The sequence below is a fragment of the Mustela lutreola genome, chromosome 17 (assembly GCF_030435805.1).
Source record: "Mustela lutreola isolate mMusLut2 chromosome 17, mMusLut2.pri, whole genome shotgun sequence".
Classification (NCBI taxonomy): domain Eukaryota; kingdom Metazoa; phylum Chordata; class Mammalia; order Carnivora; family Mustelidae; genus Mustela; species Mustela lutreola.
In genome coordinates this window covers 14,604,359-14,625,917 of record NC_081306.1, presented here as the reverse complement: position 1 = coordinate 14,625,917, position 21,559 = coordinate 14,604,359, and the positions used below count along the sequence as shown (strand labels likewise).

At 58.3% G+C, this 21,559-nt stretch overlaps 1 protein-coding gene across 1 annotated transcript in view; it reads right to left on the bottom strand.

Moving 5' to 3' along the window:
• LOC131820035 (uncharacterized) overlaps nt 1-21,559 on the bottom strand; it is a 121,536-nt gene that overhangs the window by 20,748 nt on the left and 79,229 nt on the right. The window contains exons 39-50 of the mRNA XM_059155518.1: nt 20,489-20,842; nt 18,936-19,289; nt 16,963-17,094; nt 14,617-14,766; nt 14,381-14,497; nt 11,848-12,055; nt 9,107-9,273; nt 7,858-7,970; nt 6,680-6,761; nt 3,672-3,809; nt 1,930-2,092; nt 96-223 (exon numbers count right to left, since the gene is read on the bottom strand). Of these exons, the coding sequence (XP_059011501.1) occupies nt 96-223; nt 1,930-2,092; nt 3,672-3,809; nt 6,680-6,761; nt 7,858-7,970; nt 9,107-9,273; nt 11,848-12,055; nt 14,381-14,497; nt 14,617-14,766; nt 16,963-17,094; nt 18,936-19,289; nt 20,489-20,842 (2,106 nt within the window). The remainder of the gene's footprint in view (nt 1-95; nt 224-1,929; nt 2,093-3,671; nt 3,810-6,679; nt 6,762-7,857; nt 7,971-9,106; nt 9,274-11,847; nt 12,056-14,380; nt 14,498-14,616; nt 14,767-16,962; nt 17,095-18,935; nt 19,290-20,488; nt 20,843-21,559) is intronic.

Below are 21,559 nucleotides of genomic sequence, written 5' to 3'. Positions count from 1 at the left end.
CTGGGTCCCGCCAGGCAGGCCCAAGCCCCGAGTGTCCCGCTCAGGTTCCAGGCTCCATGGAGTTCCTGGGGTCTCCTTCTGGCCCTGACACCTACCTGGTCCTTGCCACCCCAGCCCACGAGCAGGTCGTCCTGGTGTCTGTGTCGTGAGTGCTCGCAGGACAGACGGAGGCTGCCACGCCGTGGTGGGGACAGAGACAGAGGCAGCGGGTGGGTGAGCTCTGCTGGGAGGGGGACACAGGGAGAGGCAGGCACGTGAGGGGAGCACGTGGGCTCAGGGGGATCTCAGTGGGCATAGCCGCCAACTAGGGCAGGTAGCCGTGCCCCCCTGTGCTCAGATCATCTGCTCAAAATTCAGAGGGTCAGCCCTCACTCGGCCACCACACCACTCCATGCACTCCCCGAGCTGTCCCCAGGAGAGCTCCAAATCTTTGTCACCCCCAGCAAAACCTGGTCCAGCTCCCAGCCCATGTCCTGCACCATCGAACCTCCCTCACGCTTGTGGGTCCCCGGTGTCCCACTGGGGCCACACTCAGCTGTCCTCCGCTCTCCTTCTGTCCCAGAGTGTGACACAGGTGGTGCCCCCACAGCTGAGGCCTCACAGCGGCCAGTAGCCGTGCCTCTAGGTTTCTCTCCCTTGTCCCCTCAGCAGAGCCCGGCTGCCCTGACCTCCTGCCTCAGGTGACTGCAGCTTGTGAGGCCACCAGTGGGTCCTGTCTTCCCAGACCCGTGGGCAGGAGGCAAGCAGAGATGCCGCAGTAGACAAAGGCCACCTCGGGGACCTCAACTCTCTGGAAGGGGTACCACCTGTCCCCACGCTGGCTCCTGGGAAGTGTGCCCAGAGACGCCGACACAGCTGCGTCTTGAGGAGCCATCACTGGTCCAGGGAACAGTGACCACATTTGTGGGCCCCACACTTAGCACCATAACCCTCAGTCCTTCCACTCCCTGACCCCCCCAGCTCCCATGCTCTGTAACCAGAGAGCAGGGTCCTCAGGCTGCTCGGCACCCCCACAAACCCCGTGCACGCACACCTGCACACACACATGCTGTCCTGGTGGGTGGAGGAGTTACGCGTTTCCCCTGCCTTGTGGGGTACACGGGTGGCAGCAGCCGTGACCCTGGGGGGATGCCGTCTGCATCTGGGGATGCCACCCAGCAAGCCATGCCCTCGGGAGTGGGGTCTGCACTGTGTTTCCCACTTGGTAGACGGCAGGGCAGGCTTTGCTCTGTGTGGTGGGGGCTCGTCTCACAGAAACTGACAGTCCGTGTGACAGCATGGCCCCTTCCAAGCCCTTGGGGACAGCACTCGCCTCCCCTGCTGACCGTTGGCCTCCGCTCTGAAACCCCCTGGGGCTGCTCAGGGCCCCATCTAACACACTTCCTGTCTTACACTCAGGGTAGCCCTAACTCTGGGCTGGGGGGCCGGGACCCTGTGTGACCTGGGTCCCTCAGCCCTCCCGCTGGTCTCCTCTCCTCCCCCCGACTTCAGTGCACTCCGGCCACACCGGCCTTGCTGCTGTGGCTCCAGCACCCACTTTGTTCCCACCTCAGGGCCTTTGCACCTACTTTCCCTTTTGCCTGAGATACCCCTCCTCAGATCCCTGCCAAGGCCAGTTCTTCCTCCTCATTCAGGGCTCCGCACGGACGTTACCTCCTCAAACACGCCTTTCCCACCTACCCCACCCAAAGGAGCCCTACACCCCTCAATTCAACCCTTCTCACTCTCAGAAACACTCTGATGCGATTTCCTTCATGTTCACACCCCTGCTCACCACCTCTGCCCCTGTCGGCAGGAACCGCAGGAACCTGGGGCCGTCTTACTTCCAGATGGATCCCCAGGGCCTGGGACGGCACCTGGGATACAGTTGTTCAAACATCCTTCGCTGAGCGAACAGCGCCCCCTGCTGGTGACCTCTCACACACTCACCCTGGATGCTGAGGTTCCCAGCGGGCCTGGGGAAGGGCCCCAAGAGGCTCCCATTGAGCTCCGCCTCCTGGTCATCCCACAGAACTGTCTGGTGCAGGATGTGGGTCCCACGGGCTGTCTTGTACAAGGTCTGCAGGACCAGCTGCCTGGGAAGGGCTCTGAGCTAGAAGAGAAAGACAGCTCTGGGTCACCGGGGAGCCCGGCCCACGCTCCTGCTTCGGGTAGGAAAGAAGAGTTACTTTCAGAGGAGGAAAGACAGGGAACGTCTGTGGGGCATGAACGGTTTACTGGGACGTCATAAAGCCAAAGGCTCCCCAGGGATGGGCAGACAATGGGAGGGAGGGGTGTGGGGCACGGGGAGCGGGACACTGGGAGACTGTGTCGCCCTCTGAACACATCACCTCAGCTCCATTCCAAGCTGTGTGACCTTGGGCCGGTTTCCTAACTTCTCTGAGCTCAGTTTCCCCGTCTGTAAGAGCGGATGAGACGGACAGCGCTAACCTCTGAGATGATGCGAGGGTGTGTCCGCCCAGGGCCGACCCGTGGGCACTGCCGCGTGCGAGCTGCTGTGGCTGGGACTAGGGTTTCTCAGACAGGTACTGAGCATGTATTAGGATCCGGACCCAGGGCTGAGCATGGGGGTACAAATAACCAAGACGGGCCCTGGCCCTTCACGGGCTCCTGATGGATGGGGAGACATCGCAGAGACAGAAAATGATGGGCCCAGGTGACAAGAATGGCAAGATACTCAACAGGCAAAGGAACACAGAGAAAGAGTTGGAGGACAATGCAAGGAAGGGCATTCTATGCAGGAAGGTGGGTCTGTGCAAAAGCTCAGAGAAGGGGACTCTCCCCGTTAGGTGGGTGCCCCCTTTGAGGGGGTGGTCAGGAGCCCTGCAGGGAGACTTGCCAGGAGGAGGGGGGGAGTTTACTCTTGAAGGTCTTACTGCCCTACCTTGACTCAAGACACCATTATTTCTTGCCCCACTAAGCACAGTGGCTGCCTCACTGCTATCTCTGCTGCCCCCTGTAGGTCTCTCCCCATACAGCCGCTGAAATCTTCATTTGCACTGTGCCCCCCCCAAAAGCTTCCAATTTCAGAAAACTAAATCCAAACTCCTCCCTGTGGCTTGTCATGCCCTACGATCGGACCCCACGATCTCCTACTGCCCCACCCTGCTCCAGGCCAGCGGCCATGCCTCAAACAAGCCTACTCGTTCCTGCCTCAGGCCCTTTGTATGTGTTGTTCCCTCAGCCTGGAATGCCCTTCCACCAGATCTTCAAATGGCTGTCACTTGCTTGTCATCTGGGACTAGCTCAGATGTCACCTTCCTTGTGAGGCCTTCCTGGCCACCTGAGGAGCTGCCTGGCCACACACCCACTCTTAATCATCCCATTTTCTTTTCTTTCTAGAATGTATCCATCTGGATACATTCCATCTGGAATGTTTTCTTATTTATTTGTGTGATTTCCTCCCCAGCAGACTGTGCAGTTGGTGAGAGGAAGGACCCACCAGTCCTGTCCCTGGCAATACTCTCAGCTTCTTGAGTGGTTCCTGCCCTGGGCCCTACTAGGGGTTCAACAAGTAACATGGGAGGGAGGGAGGAATGCACAATGAGAGCAGCTGAGAAGCCATTCCAGCACGTTTCCCCCACTCCAGAGCCCCTCAAAAACCCCTCTCTTCTCCCAGAGCTGCCCCCGGAGCGCCCTCCCCTAGCCCACCCTGGCCACCCTCCATGCACCTGGGGGAAGGTCTGCTCCAGCCCGATGATGTTGGTAACACTGGCCTTTGTCGTCACCAGCCTGGTGCCCACATGGAAATGATGGTCCTCCCCCTCGAAGAAAATCGTGCTCTCGGCCTCACGCTCCAAGTACTGTAGCTGGGCCAGAAGAAAAGCAGGTGAGATATTTTCTCCTTGGTCTCTGATGGCATATTCCTGCAGATCCTGGCTCCAGGCTGGAGGCTGTGGCCCCAGATACCCGCGGCTTCCTGGACTGTTTGAAATCTGGTGGAAGGAGGGTCCTGAGCCTCGGTGTAGGCCAATGACAGCCACCTCCCCCTCCTTCCTGCTGCTGTCCCACCGGCTGGAAGACAGCTACGGGCCATCAGGCAAGAATTCCAGCTGCACTACCACAGTGGGCGGCAGGGGGCAGTCTAGCGCAAGGAACGAGGCACGGGCTGGGCTAGCCAACAGATGTGGGCTCCGGCGCTCCGTCACAGCGGGTAGGTCCTTCACCACCGCAGTCTCTGCTTTCTAACCCGATACACTGGGATGATGACACTTCCTTAATGTGTCGATGTGAAAATTGTACCAGACAGTGTGCTCTCTTCCAGACTGGCTACGTGACAGAATCAGGTAGGGCGCCAGCTACACACAGAGACTCTGTCCCCTACCGACAGCTGGGAGAGACAGAACCTCCGCAAACAGGCTGGGGAGGCATTCTTAAACAGCTCCGCAGATAGGTCTGACCTCAGTCAAGGCTAATTCGGTCACCCTGAATCTTGAACAAAGAGTCTGACAAATCCACATGGAGGATTTTCTGCAAAACCAGTGCCTGGACATTTCAAAATTGTCAACGTGTGACTTCTTATAGGTGGTTAAGGACTGGGGCGCTGGGTGGCGGCGTCTGTGAGGTGTCCCACTCTTGATTTTGGCTCCGGTCATGATCTCGGGGTTCTAAGATTGAGACCCTTACCAGGCTCTGTGCTCAGCGTGAACCCAGGTTGAGATCCTCCCTCTCCCTCTGCCCCTCCTCCCTGTGTGGGCATGCGCACACACGCACATACATAGAGTCTCTCTCTCTCTCAAATCTTTTTTTTAAAGGTCATTAAAGGGGCGCCTCAGTGACTTAGTGGGTTAAAGCCTCTGCCTTCAGCTTAGGTCATGATCTCAGGGTCCTGGGATCGAGCCCCGCATCGGGCTCTCTGCTCCGTGGGGAGCCTGCTTCCTCCCTTCTCTCTCTCTGCCTACTGTCAAATAAATAAATAAAATCTTTTTTTTTTTTTAAAGGTGGTTAAAGACAATGAAATTCTTAGGGGCAAAATCTATCGAAACCCGCAATTTACTTTGAAATGTGTCAAAAATTCAGGATAAAGTGCTGACAAAGCAAGTGGAGTGGAACAGGGGTGAGTAAATGAACGTGGACATTCACTGTAAAATTGCTTTAATTTTCCAGGGTCTAAAACATTTAATAATGGAACAATGGGGGAAAACTAGGTACGGGGTAGAAGAATTTCTGGTTCAGGGGTCTGCTTTAGGCCACATTCGGCCCACCACATGGTTTTGTAAATAAAGTTTTATTGTAACACATCCATGGCCGTTTAGTTACATCCTGTCTATGGCTGCTTTTCTGTGACGGTGGCAGCACTGAGCGGTTACAACAGAGATCGTACTGGGTTTAAAGGATAAGACATTTACTTATAGTCCAAGTTTGCAGACCTCTGTTCTAGATTAACTCCCTCAAGAGACACGGCAACTAAATTCTTTGGGTGATCCTGAAGTGTCTCTTGGGTTTAAAACAAACTGAAAACAGACAAATAAAAAATTCAGCATGAAAGAACATTATTGGGGCAACTGGGAAAGGTGATTAGGGACCGTACATTAAATAACAGCATGACTACATCATGTTCGACTTCCTGAATTTTCTAATTATGCTGTGTTATGTAAGAAAATTGCCTTGTCATTGGAACCACTCAGCCAAGCATGTAGGAGTAAAGAGGTATGTGCCCAGAAACATGTCCATATCGTCCCTTAATGGGAAAATGTACGTGGGCATGTGTAGGACTAGAGAAAGAAGATATGTGACAGATAAGTACAAACAAAGTTGTGGCAGGTTATTAACAAGTAGGGAATGTTCTTGGTCCTAAAATAACTTTTCTATATGTTGAAAACTCTTCAAAATAAAGACCGGGGGGGAAACAAAGAGACCCCGGAACATGCAGGTGGCAGGGATGCTTGGGAAATGCTAAAACCATGTGGGAACGTGCTAGGGCAGTGCCAGGCATACAGTAGGTGCTCTGGGATCAAAGGCCGCGGGCCTGCGCAGGGTGGGCAGTTAACAAAACTGGGTGGCTGGGGGGCTAACCAAGCAAGGAGCTGGGCGAATGTAACAACCAGTCACTCACTCGTTAGCCAACATCTTTCATGAGCACCTACTATGTGCTGGGCCCTGGGCCGGATGCTGGGCACTCCTGATTTGGGGAAGAGGGGCAGACAGGCAAACAGGTCATGGCAACAGAGTGCAGGGGGGGGGGGCTGCCAGCCTGGGCCTGTTGTCAACCCCCCTACCTCCACCCCAGGGCCCCCAAATGCTACATGCAAGCCAGATGCATGGCCGCGGGCTGTCCTGGGGGTTCCAGGCGGGGAAAGGATTTGCGGACAAGGGCAGGAAGATACGCGGGAAGACTGGGCCATCAGAAGAAGCTGGGGCACCCGGGAGACGGTGGGGCTCGGCTCAAAGGCAGCACGCCAGGTCGGGTGAGGCGGCGCCAGGCCTCCCCTACTCCCCAGGGTCTTGTGGGCCCAGCTGGGGGCTCCGGGCCTGGCCCAGGAATGTAAGCCTGGGGATGTTTGAGAAAGCTGGAGCCAGGGGTTTCAGGGGGCAGCCCCCTGGGGCCTGCAGCAGGCCTGTGCACGCAGATGTGGATGCGTAAGCCCTCGCCGCCGGGGGCCCGGGCGGCACGGCCCCCGCCCACCACGGGCAGGGCCTCTGGAACCAGTTAGGGCTCGGGGCGGCTGGGCACAGTTACCTTGGCCGAGACTGAGGCTCTGCGGGGGCAGCGGCCCAGGAGGGCGGGGAGGCTGTGCCGGCCGGACAGCTGCAGCTCTTTCCTGGAAGGAGACAAGGAGAGTGTCTGAGGCCAGCCTGTGGGCGCCCAGGGCTGGGTCAGGATTCAGACCAGCCTCCCCCACCCGTAGAGGACGGGAGATCCACGGACACACCCAGAACCCAGGCAGGGCCGTTCACGCGCCCCGGGCCTGAGGGCCGAGCAGGGCTGTGGTTAGGGCCACAGCCTGGTGTCAGATGATCCACATTTCGACCCCCACCTGGCCCGTGCCTGGTTCTGGCATGCGGGATATAGCACCTCTGGGCCTCAGTTTCCCCTTCAGCAAAAGGGCTGCAGGGGTACTGGGCTGAGTGTCTCGGCTCAAGTTTGGGCAGGGGAGGCCTCCGTGGGGTCTGGACGGCAGGATTTTAACTGCACTCACCCCTGGCAGCCCTGTGCTCACCGTGGCCCTTCAGGCCGGGGTGCTTGGGGCTCCCCACTGCTGCTGCCGTGGGGCGCTGCCCCCTTCTGGTCCTTCTTCCACAGCAGCGCTGCTATCTTGGGCCAGAAGGCCCATGGCCGCGGGCCGACCTGTGCCCTGGGTGAGGGTTAGCACGGTCTCTGGCCGCTGCCCACCAGAAGCCACCGGAAATTTCCCCAGACGTCGCCAAGTGACCCTGGGTGGGCAAACCTGCCCCAGGTGAGAACCACTGGTCTAGACCGCTCCCAGCTGGCTTCCTCATGCCCCTCAGGGACCCCGTGTGGTTCCTGGAGCCAGGCAGCCCTCGCCCCGGACGCATACACGTGCGAGGCCGCTGAGCGCTGGGCCAGGCAGCCAGTAGGTCCTCACGCTGAAGAGCTATAATAATTATTAATTTGTATTTGAGGCCTAGCATGCATCTCACTTGTGAGACCAAGTCCTCGTCCATGTCGTATCCCTGAACGTCAAGGTTATTTTACTAGCTGTGTGACCTCGGGTGAGTTACTTTGCTTCTCTGTGCCTTCCTTTCCGCATCTGGGCAGTGGGGCTGCGGGGAGGGGTCAAGGAGGTGCTGGGGGTTGGAGGTCAGCGCACAGCAGGGCTCCACTGATTGTCTCCCCCGCACCCCCTCTTCTGGTGGGAGGAGAGGGGACCCCCAGAGCTGCAGAGAACCCCTCACCGGAACTCCTGGCTCTGGCCACGCACGTCGAGGACCAGGCTGGCTTGAGAATCGCAGGTCAGCCGTAGGGAAGAGAGCATCTGTGCCTCTGCCCAGAGCTTCTGGAACACGAGCTGTGGAAGGGGCAGGCGTGAGGTGTGAGCAGTGCAGCGGGCCCGAGGACCCGCCTTGGCCCCACTCTGCAGCTCCCCCCCCGGCAGCCGGTGCTGCACCCCACCAGACCCGCACCCCAGACATCGGCAAAGAATGGGCCCCCCCCACATCTCCCCATCACTGGTCTGAAGCCAAGGAAAGGTGGTTTAGAGGAGGTGAGGGAGAGCGAAACCAGGTCTGCTTTGTTGTGGGGTACAGTGACCAAGGACAAAGACCCACTGCATGAGGGCTACCCGGGGCTCTCCACACGGCAGAGGGCAGTGGGGGCAGGGCAGCGCTGGTCACCGGAAACAAGAGGTTGCGAATGAAGCTTCCGGAATGGGCAGCCAGAGAGCCCAGCCCGGACAGGTGACCTTCAGCCAAGTGACAGTGACCAGGGCCTGGCCCCATTCAGGAGACCACAGCAGATTCCCCTTCTCAGAGGTGGGAGAGCATCGTGGGAAAGGGCCCAGGTGCCAGCCTGAGTCCCTTTTGCTGCCTCCTTGCTAGGGGACCTTGAGTAGGTGACATACACACGTGTATCCCACAGATGGGGACGACGGGGACTGTCGTCACAGCAGCAAATGCTTCTACAGCATCTGTTTGACCAGACGCCACCCCTGTCTTCATCCTCCCAAACCCCATGTTGTCGGTACCACCATCATCCCCATTTCAGGAACAGACTGAGGGCACAGAGAGGCTAAGGAATTTGCCTGAGGTCACACAGCACGCCGTGTGAGTCAGAGCTGGGATCTGATGTCCAGAGCTGGGGTTCTTAAGAACTATGCTGCCTGCCCCTCGCAGGGCATTAGGAGGAGGAAAGGAATCAGGCCATGGAAAACCCCCTGGACGGCACTGAGCATGGAGCAGGGGCTCCAACAGCAAAAGCTGGGCTTTGGCTCGAGGGCGAGAGCAGAAAGGCAGAAAGCACACAGGGCGGGCACCTGGAACGGGGGCTTCCAGCATCTACAAATTGTCGAGTGCTGGAGAGACACAGCGCAGGACATCTGTTGGGCGAGCCCGTGGTTGGTCCCCTGCGTGCTGGGGAACAGGACGAAGTGGATGGAATTAGCAGGGAGCCCAGCCTGGCGGGGTTGGGGGTGCACCTACTCCTCACCTGGGTGGTCGAGGGCAGGCCCAGCCTCCGGAGAGCGGGAGCCACGTGGCTGGCGTTCACAAGCAGCTCCAGGGAGCCGTTCGCCGGCCAGGACACCAGGGCTGCCGCGTCCACGCTGATAGCACCATCCCCTCCGTGGAGGGCCACGCTGGCCCGGGTCTGGGTCTCTAGGGGCAGAGAAGGGCACAGGCTGCTGGGGGCTTGGTTCACCTCCCTGTGCGTGTGGGACCGATGCCAGACAAGGCTTTTGCTTCTCAAAAGCCTCTGGGACTTCATCTGCCAGGTGGTGTCCCCTCGATGAGCGCGGCCGGGTCAGCTCCTCTCCCCAGGATTGCTGCTGAAATAACACCTCTGAGAGCCCACCTGAAGTACCCCCCGACCCTTCCTTCTCCCTCCCTGGGGTCGGTCAGCCCCGTGAGGGCAGGACCGTCAGTCTGTTCCCTGCTCTGTTCCCAGCACTTGGCACAGCTCCAGACACATCGCAGGCAGTGGGGAAACAGACGAATAAACACGTCTCTCCGGGTTTATCAAACATGCAGAGGATATCAAATGATACTGACCTGGAGCCCACCCGGCCCAGGATGGAGGGTCCCCGCCCATCCCACGCACCCGGGGAACCTCCGGGATCCTGCCTCCCAGCCCGACCACACCTCCATGATGTGGCCTCCATGGGACCCTCCGGGAAAGGCGATTCCAGGAGCTTCATGCTTCTTATTTTGGGACTTAAATCCCCCCTGCTGCAGTAGGAAGCGGCTCTCCGGGTACAGAGGCGAACCCTAGCCTATGTCAGCGGGGATGGCGGGGGTGGGCTTGTTGCAGCTCACAGCTCCTGCCCGGGATACCTGCTTCACCTGCCATCTGGGCCCATCGGGGCAGGTGGCGCTCTAAGCCTCGATTTCCTCATCAATAAAGTGGGCCCAGCCAGCCCACCCTGAGTGACCCCGCCACGATGAAGAGAGAGAACACCCCCGGAGAACACCTGCCCGTCGGACACACAGGTCCCAGGAAGGGCTCTCTTCCTTCCTTCCGAGGCGGTGTTCAACTCCAAGCACCTGCTACGTGTGGGGCCCGAGGAGGAAGGGGCCCACACTGAAGGAGCCCCGGTCCCCAAGCCCGGGGAAGTTTCAGATGGTCAGACACAGCGAGAATGTTAAGGCCAAGCAGAGAACGCCCCCCACCGAGGGGCTGGGACGGCCGAACGTGGGCAGCCGTGCAGAGGGGAGATGCCTCCCTGGCCGCAGGTGACCACGCCAGGCCTCTCAGGGGCCAGGAACTGGGTCACCCTGGAATGACCGTCCCATTCATTGACACACCATGTCCCCAATAAGCCCTTCCTCGGAGCAGTCTGTGAGGTCAGCCCCCCTGTCTGCTCCAAGTACCCAGTCACCTCACAGGGGGCTCAAAGCCAAGGGTGGAAAAGCTTGAGGCCAGGAGAAGATGACCCAAGTGACAGGGGAGCCCCCGAGGGCTCCTGATCTCTGCATTCTACACAGGGGATAGCCAGAGGGGGGCCTGGAGCCACGCTGCCTGGATTCAGGTCCTGATCTCGTAGTTCTGAGGCTGTGTGACCTGGGGCAAGTGACTCCACCACTCCGAGCTTCCTTTCCTCCCCTGCAGAATGGGAACAGTGACTAACCCCTACCTCATATACTCACGAATTCACTCAACAGATTAACTGAATAACTACTAGGCTCCACTCTCTAAAACAGGCAAAAATCATCCCTGTCCTTGTGGAGAGTGCATTCTAGGGTGGGGTGGGCAGAACACAGGCAATGAGAAATGAAGGTCCTGAGTCAGTCAGTCACACAGGATGTTAGAGCGACCAAGCCAGGACCAGGGATGGGGTGAGCTCGAGGGAGGCGGGGATGCCAGTAAATAAGCTGGGTGGGGAAAGCCTCACTGAAGAGATGACACTTGAAAACTATTTGAAGGCAGGGAGGGATCGAGACCAGCAGACGTGCAGGGGAAGAGCCTCCCAGACAGAGGAACAGCCTGTGCAAAGGTCCTGAGGCAGGAGCCAAGCCCCATGTGTTTGAAGACTAGCAAGGAGTGAAATGAGCCGGGGCCAGAAGATGGGGTGAGAGAACAGAGGGTGTGGATCCTGAGGGCTCAGAGGCCCCACTACGGGCTTCGAGCTTCCCTTGGCCTGAGTGGATGGCTGAGCAGGCTCACTGAGCTTCTGTGTTCAGAGAGCTTGCCTGGTATATGGTAAGCACCCCATCAACACGAGCTCTTACTACCTACCCCCTCCATTAGAGGTTAAACTGTTTATCCCTAAAAATCATGTTGAAGCCGTAAGCATCAGTACCAATGGAATGTGGCCTTATCTGGAAATGGGGGCCCTGCAGAGCGGATCAGGTCGAGACACAGTCTTGTGGAAGTAGGGAGGGCCCTCGGCCAGTGACGGGGGTCACTTAAAAGAAGAGAAGAGGCCCGGACACAGAGGCAGAGATCAGAGAGAGGCAGCCACGAGCCAAGGATCGGCTGGGGCCTCCTGGAGCTGGAAGAGGCCAGAAAGGATCCCCCCACCGAGCCTTCGGCAGAAGCACGGCCCTGCGGACACCTGGGCTCCAGGACTGTAGAGGGGACACATCTTTGCAAGCCTAGGAAAGGAATACAGGCTCCCCCCGGAACCAGGGCTTCAAGGGTAAGGATGTCCTTTGGTTCTGAGAGTGGCGAGCAGGCCCCGGGGTGGGGGGAACCGGCCCTCTGGTCCTGGGGCGGGGCGCTGGGTGCCTTACCGTGTGTCTGCAGCTTGGCGCTCAGGCGGGCCTGGCCCGGGAGCCCGGCCTGCAACAGGGTCACGCTGTTGTGCTCGCTCCAGCCAGAGAGCTGCAGGTGCCCCGTACAGTGACGGCCACTCACGGAGTAGTTCACGGACGTGGGCCCTGCCGAGAGGCGTCCGGAATGCTGGAAGCTGGAGCCGCTGCTGGGAATGTCCACAGAGGCCTGGAATGACCCACCGGAGAGGGTGGCTCGCGGGGGAGCAGAGACAGCCAGCCCGGCCCAGCTCACTCCGGCTCCCAAAGACCCACAGCACTGTGGGGGTGGGGGGTGGGGAGCCGAGACCCGTGCCTTGCAGGAGTCAGTTTAGGAAAGAGCAAGGGGACATGCGCTATGTTGCTGGGTGGGGTGTGCTGGCCCAGGAGTGGCTGCTTGCAGCTACAGGGTTTCCGTGTGGGGTAGTTAAGAAGCTCTGGAATGAATGGGGAAAAAAAAAAAAAGTTCTAGAATGAGAGAACCAAGGCACACCACTATGAACAGACCCGGTGCCCTTGAAAATACTTAAAATGGGGGACGCCTGAGTGGCTCAGTGGGTTAGCTGTCTGCCTTCAGCTCAGGTCATGATCCCAGGGTCCTAGGATCGAGTCCCACGCTGGGCTCCTTGCTCGGCAGGGAGCCTGCTTCTCCCTCTGCCTGCGACTCCTCCTGCTTGTGCTCTCTCTCACCATTAAATAAAATTTTTTTAAAAAGACTTAAAATGTAACACATTAATATATTATACTATCATAAAAAATGTCTGCAAAATAAAACATAGCTTTGGAAGGTTTTCAACAGGCACGAGCTCTCTATGTCCCCAAGCAGCCCCCTGACCCATTTTCAGCTCTCTACCTGGCCCCCAAAGACTTTGAGTTTGTGGCCTCTGCCCCCCATTGGAGCAGCAGCGACCAGCAGGGGCATAAAGCCCCTCGCTGCGTGGCGTCAGCGGCTCTACAAAGCAGGAAGTGCCGTCCTGCTCTTCGGTGATGCTGGCTGAGCGCCTACTAAGTGCCGGGCCCTGTCCTGCACCTGGAGACGCGTCGTGCACCACACACGGGATTGCTGGGGCCGTGCAGCCTGGAGGCCAGCTGTGGGAGACAGACCAGGACAAGGCAGAAGCCATCGCGGGCCAGACGGAAAGAGGATGGAAAAGAGAAAGCAATCGGGGAGCATGTGAGATAGTAAGAAATACACAGGCATAGCTATCTATGCCTTTGTCCCCGGGTCCTGCCCACATCTGGTCTGTGATCCCCGTCCCTGACCCAGAGCTCCCGCCCTTGAAAGCTCCCCAGTGAGTGGGAGAGGGGAGCGTCTTACTGGAGCTCCTCAATCCCTTGGAATTTCGTGGGTGAGACCAGTGCTTTCTGTTCTACTGAGGGGACTCTCGGTGGGTTCCCCAGAAAGACCAAGCCCTGGTGAGAAGCTGGAAACTTCAGCCCCCGGTCCCTGTCCTCAGGGAGCGGAGGAGAGGCTGCGGGGCGAGTGAGGATCCAGCACACTCACCGGATGAATGCCCGTGAAAATCCCTCAAGTAGGGCTCAGGGCTGAACACATCCGCGGGCAGGGAAGGGGGCACTAGCAAATGGGTCATGGGTGGGGGAGTCCCCAGCTGTCTGGACCCACGTGTGCTCTGAGTGGCAGACGAGAAGCAAAGCCATCTTCTTTACAGAGGGTTCGGGTGGGGGAGACACGGGCCAGGGCAGGGATCTTCAGGGAAGGCCAGAGAGGGGACATGTGTGCAAAGACCTGGGGAGGCCAGGAGCGGGCGGTGGGCATCGAAGGGAAGAAACATCTGGCGAGCCTGAGTACAGGGGCCAGCGAGCCCGAGGGAAGTCAGCAAGCGGGGAGCCCCCCGCAGGTGAGCTCAGAGAGGGCACAGCACCAGATGCCTGCACGAGGTTTCTGGGGCCAGGCTGGACGTGGAGGGGCTCGACTCTGGATGGAGACCCGAGGGGGCAGCAGTGAAGGCGGGAGCCCAGCTAGGTGGCTGGAACCTGGGTGTGACCCAAGATGGCCTGGAGCAGAGGACACAGCTGGAGGTGGGGAACAAGGGGTCGGGCTCCGGGCACATCTGGGAGGACACACCATCCGCGTCTGCGGCCAGGCTGGGCCAGCCAGGAGCCCATCCGCCTCCAAGGGGAGAGACACAAGTATACACACCTGTGCGTGTGAGGCCTAAAGAAGAAGAAAGGGAGGAGCTTCTGTGCAGCAGAGAGAGACACCGGCCCAGAAAGCCCAGGCTGAGAGCAGGTGGATAAGGCTAAAAAGTGGGGTCAAGCATACGCACTCGGTCCACAGGGAGGCTGTGAACCCAGGGGCATGTGGCTAGGCTAGGGAGAGGAGCCCTCTCCCTACTATCGAGATGAGGAGACTGAGGCTCAGAGGGAGGTCTGGAACCTTGTTCCACCTCCCCTTTGTATCCACCTGACTTCCGAGAACGTTTGTTGAGTGAATGCACGAAAGCACAAACGCACGCACGAGTTTCCATGATCACCGGCGCTCGCCGAGGCTGACCTGCAGGCCCAGCTTGTCCGCCCGCCACAGAGTCCGCAGCACGGGGACGTTGTGCCAGAGCGTGTAGGACAGGGAGACGTGCTCTGGCTGCCGAGTGAACGTCAACTCCTCCGAGACCTGCCCACGGGGACGACTGTGAGACCTGGGCCTTGGGCTGGACTGTCCCCAGGACCCCCCACAACCCCCCGCCCCCCCCCCCCCCAGTTCCCAGAGGCCCGGCCTGCTGAGCCCCACACCTGTTTGTCGTCGACTTGGACCCGCAGGGTGCGTCTGTAGCCCGGCCCGTGGCTCTCGGTGGCCAGATCCAGCAGGACACGGGCTGGGAGGCCCAAGGGGCTGGGCTGGGGGAAGCTGTGTACCAGCAACATAGCCACCTCCCGCTGGGTCTGCAAAGGAGGCAGAGAAACAGACTCCATGCCTGGTAGGTGGCCAGAGTCCCCCACGGAGGGGAACATAAACTACTCAGACATTAAATCAAGCCCTGTCTCCCCCACCCTGTTGTCTACCGCACCCTAGAAGAACAGTCAGGGGAATTCCCACCAAAGGCAGCGAACGTGATTTTGGGATGCCTGATAGAAAGGAAGGGGCGAGTGCGAAGTTCACGGGGGAGGAAAGGAACCTCAGAAAGAAAGGCTTCGGCAAGGTTGAGGGAGGGACCCACAGACTGTTGGAGAAGGACGCGCCTTGCAGGTTGGGATGTAGCAGAGAGAAAAACATCTGGACAAATAAAAGACAAAAAAAAAAAACAAAAAAAAAAAAACCCCTCCCGAGACGTTCAGATGATGCCCACAGAAGGGTGTGAAGAAAGCCCTGCAAGAACGCTCTGTCTACTGAAGTGATGGTCAGCGACTTTCCCAGGCAGCTCCGGGCAGGCCGGCGAACTCTGAGAGAATCAAGCAGGTGGGGCTGAGCCCGCACACCCTCTCTGATCTAGCGGTTCCGCTCGGTCCGTGTTCACCGAAACACAGGCATACCAGCGAGCTTGAGGCAGTGTTATTTGCAAGAGGCAAAAACTGGACGCTTGTGTCCCTAAGAATTGAAAGCCGGGTCTTGGAAAGAGATCTGCGTAACCGTGGCCCTAGGAGCACTGCTCCCGGTACTCAAAGGTCGGAAACAACTTGAACATCAGGGGACGGATGAGCAACACGGTGTGGTCTGTCCACACCACGCGGCGTTGCTGGGACTTAAGGAAGGAGGGACACTCTGACAGCAGCGACAATGTGGGGGAACCCTGAGGACATGATGGTCCGCGAACGAAGCCAGTCACAGAAAGATGCTGTGTGATTCCACCTGGAGGAGGTGCCCTGAGTAGTCAAACCCAAAGAGACAGAAAAGGGTATGGCGGTTGCCAGGGGTTGGGGTGGGGGAAGCAGGGAACGGGGAGTTGCTGTGTCATGGGGATAGAGTTTCCGTTGTGCAGTAGGAAGACAGTCCCGGAGACAGAGGGTGGAGAGAGCTGCACAAGAACATGGGTAGGAAGACCACTGAACGTTCAACTTAGAAATGGTTAAGACGGTTTTTTTAAAAAATTACATATTTATTTATCAGACAGACAGAGAGCACGCACAAGCAGGGGAAGCGGCAGGCAGAGGGAGAAGCAGGCTTCCCACTGAGCAGAGAGCCTGATGCGGGGCTCGATCCCAGGACCCTGAGATCATGACCCGAGCTGAAGGCAGACGTTGAACTGACAGAGCCTTCCAGGCATCCCAAGATGGTAAATTTTATATGTATTTTACAATAGAAATTTTTAAAACAAAATAAAAACAGGTGCATGACTAATTAACAAGATCTACAGTAAGAGGATGACAGCCCCCAAAAGCTAATGGGTAGAAACACAGATGGCCTGTAATACATCTACACTGTCCAATACTATACGGCAATGAGGTACGATCGAAAACAAGGCAGAAATCTCACAAACCTAATGGTTTTTTGGTGTGGCTCTTAAAAGATGCACTTATTTGAGGGGAGAAGGAAGAAGGGGAGGGAGAGAAAGCCTTAAGCAGACTCCACGCTGAGCGCAGAGCCTGACACAGGGCTCGAACTCACAGCCCCGAGAGAGGGACCTGAGCCGGAACCGAGAGACGGATGCTCCAATGACCGTGCCCCCCAGGTGCCCCGTGCAAACATGTTGAAGAGGAGGCAGGTGTGAAAAGGAACACGCTGCGGGCTTCTGCGGACAGACGGGACATTCAAGAACGTGCATGGGGGTGGGGGGCTCCTGGGTGTGCCCGGTGAGAAGAAGGGGGCCCGAGTGGGGCGTCTGGGGTTCTGGTCACATTCTGCACTTTCATTTGCTCTGTGAAAATGCCACCAGACTGAGTACTTTTCATCTCTGTCCTCTCCCTGTCATGTCTGTTACATTTCCATAAGACTTTTTTTTTTTTTTTTTTTTTTTTTTAATTTTAAAGCAAACGAGCAAGAGAAAAGTGGAAGCCTGTGGGGCTTCTTGTTGGAAGCCTCATGCCTCCACGTACGGGTCCCGAGGCTCCCATCTCGGCGCTAGGAGAGCACCCGGTGCTTCTCCTCGGGCCTCAGCACCCCTTCCCTGGTGTCCCCAGGCACCCCGACCCCCGTGATCTGACCTCGGTAGCCTTGAGGGTGAGCAGTCCTCGCAGCGAGCTGTGGTTCACGGCGACTAGCACCCGGGCGTCCACAGCCATGGAGTTCACGGCGACGGCCCCGGAGCTGTTGACTCGGCCGGGGACCCCCAGGGCCTGGAGAGGTTTTGAGACACAAAAGCAGGGCTCTCGATCAGGGGTCCTAAGACCTCCCTCTCGAACTGTTCACCCAGTGGGATGTGAACGTCTTTCTAGGACAGGGTTTGTGGCTTTGATCACGGTCTCAAAGTGCCCGAGGGCTCCCCGGCTGTGGCTCTCTCCACTGTTTAATGAGTTTCCCCCTCCTGCCTCCCTGCCCTTCCCAAATCCCCAGGGATCTGATTTTGGCCGGAGGAGAACCCGGTCTTGTGGACCAACCTGCCCAACAATCTTACAACCAGAGGAGCTGGAGAGCCCTCCTCCTCTTGCCTCTCCCCTCCGGGGGCAGACCCAGCTCTTCCAGAGAGCTGCCAGCACACGCAAGAGCCCTCCAAGGCTTCCTTGCCTTAGCACGGGGCAGAGAAAGACACGTCCATTCTCCAGACCCCACTGGGCCGTGCTGGGGAGCGGGTGCCTGCCGTTTTAACTAATCCTGATAGCAGAGGGGTCTTCACACCTCATTTTGTGATAAAACGGAGACCCAGAAAGAAACGATGACTTGCTCAAAGCCACCCAGAGACAAGGGAGCAGAGCCACGTCTCAGTCTAATGCTTCCTGGCCTCCCAGATGGCCTTGCCAGCAAGGGCTTTGCTGAGACCCACACCTGCCTGACACAGCCTCCAACCCCTTACCCCCCCCCTCCCTGGAAGGCCTTCCTCCCAGGGGCTTCTCACCCTCCCTTGCTTGCCCTTGGTAGCTGGTACCCAGAGCCGCTCCCTGATGCCCTGCCCGGGTCCACACCCACCCCATTAACATCTCAGCCAGTCCCCCTGGCTTTCAGAGACCACAGCCAAGCTCCTGACCCCAAGAGCGGCCCCCCGTAGCTTCACCTGGGCATCCAACAGCCCTGGCAAGTTTAACATGTCCAAGATGGGGCTGGGTCGGGGACGCCTCCCCAGCCCATCTCTTCCCACTGTGCTGCCCGTCACAGGCACCGGCAACCCCAGCCCTCTCAACACACGGGACACAAGCAGAGGAGATGCCCTGCTCCCCTGCCCCCTCTCTCGCACCCCCGCTCCCAAACCTCCAGCCAGTCCTCTGTCTCAGCCTCTACAAAGGATCCTGAATCTGAGCGCTCTCCCACCTCCTGTGCTTTTCATACAGCAGGAGTCAGCAAAGGAAGCTGGATGGGCCACGCCCAGTCCATTACCTGCTGTTACAAAGTTTTCTTGGCACATGGTCACGCCCATTTGTGTGTTTATTGTTTATGCGTGTTTTGTGCTGGAACCACAGAGCTGAGTAGTTACCACAGAGGCTACACAACCTGCAAAGCTGAAGATATTACTCTCTGGCCTTTTAGACAAAGGCTTTGGTGACCCTGGCTCTAGCAAACGCTTTGCCTCTCTGGCTCTGCCTCAGGACCTTTGCACTGGCCCTGCCTAGAAGGCTCTCTCCCCAGATAGCCACATGGCTCCTCCTTCTTCTCCTTCCAGTCTCTGCTCAAATGTCGTCTTGTCTTTGGGGCCAATCTTGACTAACTTTTAAAAATTGCAGTGTGTGTCCTGTTATTCACACCCCCGTTCCCACTTCCTGCCTCCCACAGTCCTTACCACTAACTGATACAGTCTGCACTTTGCTGATGGATGCCTGGGGTTGCCTGTCTCCCCTAGGCAGGCATTTACCTCTGCTTGGTTCATGGCTGTATTTCCAGGGCACAGAGTGGGCTCAATAAGTATTTGACGAGTCCCTTCCCCTGGGGTTTAATCTCTCTTGTTTCTCCAGTGGTTGAAAAGAAGGCCCCGCCCTGCCCCCTGGAGACTGTGGGGCCTACCCCCCCTCCATACCGAAGCACCCCTTACCTGCAGGGCCTCACAGGAGCTCTCAGCCAGCACCCACCAGTGCAGCCCGTGGTCTAGGCGCAGCTTGCCACCGCCCTGCAGCTCACAGGCCCCCGCCTGCAGCTCCAGACCCAGCCGGTGCCCGGCCGCCCACCCAAGCTGGACGCTCAGCAAGGCCTCTGGGGGGATGGCCCGCAGCGTGGGCAGCGTGTGACTCAGCTTCACTCGGAGTGTGGCCTCCGATGGGTGCACGGCCACCACCAAGGTCAGGGACGCGGTCTGGCCGGGCGATGCGAGGGCCCCGGACACCGCTGCTTCTCCACCTGTGGCTCGCAGGGAGCCATTGAGCTGCGTCCCTGCTGGGAGACCCAGGCCCTGGCAGACCAGATGGGGGTCAGAGAGAGGTCCCAGGTCAGGAGAGCGAATCTGATTCTCCATCTGCCACCATCTCACCCCTCCAGCTCCCCCAGCCCACCAATCTGTGCTTCCCTCGCCCCACGAAAGAGCAGCAGTCCCAACACACAAGTAACCAGTGTAGAAAGTCAGTACCCACACAGCCTCATGCTAAGTGCTCTGCAGGAATCACCTTTCTTCAGCCTGTCCCCAGCCTGGAGCTGGGCAGTCACTGTCCCCATGTGACAGATGGGAAGACTGAGGCTCAAAGAGGCAAAACGAATGAATGCCCAGGATACCAGGGGTTACCAGCAGAGCTCAGGTCTGTACCCAATCGGTCTTCTACAGTCTATGCCTTTAATCTAGGTCATCCGGTAGGATCGTCACTAACCATGTGGAGCTGTTTCCATTGAAATTAAAATGAAGCAAAAGGAGGAATTCAGCTTCTCGGTTGCACTGGTGAGCTCTGTGCTTGGTAGCTACATGAGGCTAGTGGCTACTGGCCCGGGCAGCAAAGGAAGAACTTATCCATCCTCCTAGAGTGCGAGTGGGTGGGTCTCCCATGATGCTTTACGCTCTCGTGGGTGGCTCAGGGGTGTGCTGATTTAATAGTGACAGGGCATCTGTGAGTGCCCGGGGATGCAAGGGGACCAGACCCTGTCCCTACCCCCAGGAGGCTCCACTGGGAGGGGAGAGACAAGGTGACAGGCAGGATGAGTCTGTACTGTCCCACTCAGTGTCCTCCTTTCCTGAGACTCAGGTTCTCCTCCCCCAAATATCTCAGGAGAATTCTCAGACCACCTCGTGGCCCAGATAAAGCCCAGGTGTGGTTTCATAACCGAGACGTGCCTGTCCCCACGGTCAGCAGAGAAGAGAGCCCCTCATTGCCTTCTTGCGCTCAGACGGTCACTGAAATGGCAAATGCATAAATTGCAACTGTGTGGTCCTTCCATGGCACGGCTCTGAGTGACCCTTATCTCTCTCGGCCTCAATCTTCCCGTCTGCCAAATGGGAATATAAGACTAGAGAGGAACCGAGTGTTGGAGAGAGAATTTGGGGAAGAGTGGCAGAGATCTTGAGAAGCGCGGAGGAGAGAGCTGGCCAGGCTCAGGCTGCACACTGGCACGGGCTCTGGAGGCCTCCCCCGACCCCCAGCTGCTTCGTTGGCCCACCATACACACCTCCAGCAGCGGGCAGCCGGGCTCGGCGGCCAGCGTCCACACGCTCTGGTTCCCATGCTGCTCCAGCATGCCCCGCAGCCGGCACGGCCCCAGCTGGAGGGCCAGGGAGCTGCGGGCGGCAGGGCGGGGCCGGACAGCCAGGCTGATGGCGCTGCTCGGGGGCAGGCCCAGGCGGCCCAGCAGGGGCAGGGAGTGGGCCAGGTGCCCGACAACAGAGGTTTGGGGCCCACAGGTGCGGGCCAGCTGCAGGAGGGCGTCTCCTCGGTCACTGTGGAGGCCTGTGGCCAGATTGACCTCACAGGGGCCCCAGCTCAGGCTGCCCTCAGCGTGCAGGGCCTGCGGGATGCCCGTTGCCTGGAATATGGAGAAGTGGCTGGAGTTAAGGGCAGCTTTGGAAGCCAGTGTCGGGAAGCTGGGCATGAGCCCGGCTGGGAAGATGGCGGTGTCGCCCTACGGGCTCAACTCTACCAGCACCTCCCTCTGCAAAGCAGCTGATACCCTGGGTACCCCACGGACAGAGGTAGGCTCCGGTTCTGGGTCCCCCACTGACTCGATCTTGCTGAACCTGAACCTCAGTTTACCCATCTGGGAAATGGGGTTTGATCACAGCACCCTGAGTCCCTGGGAAATGTCAATGAGTTAATGCTTGTGACTTGCTGGCCAGAGGCAGGTATCCAGAAAACACCGGCTGCTGAAAATTCAGCACTGACATCAATGATGGTTGGCTGGAGGGCAGAGAGCCCAAGTAACTTGTCCCACTAAGGGCTGACGACATGCCCCTTACGGAGGCACAGACCCAAGATGGGAACGAGAGGGGAGTGATGGGGTTAATTCCACTCCGGTCCCCCAGCTTCTCTGGGACCCAGACCCCGGGACCAGGGACACAAGCAGCCCCTTCCTAGCGGGGGGTGAGGATTTGAGGAGCACATCTGAGAAGGCTCAGAGAGTACTCAGCACACAGTGCTCACAAAAATCAGCATGTACTTCTCAATATTCTCATGAGTGCTCCCAGACCCTGTATCCTATGGGCAGGATGAGCGAGATCAAGAGAAAAGAATAAACTTGATAAAA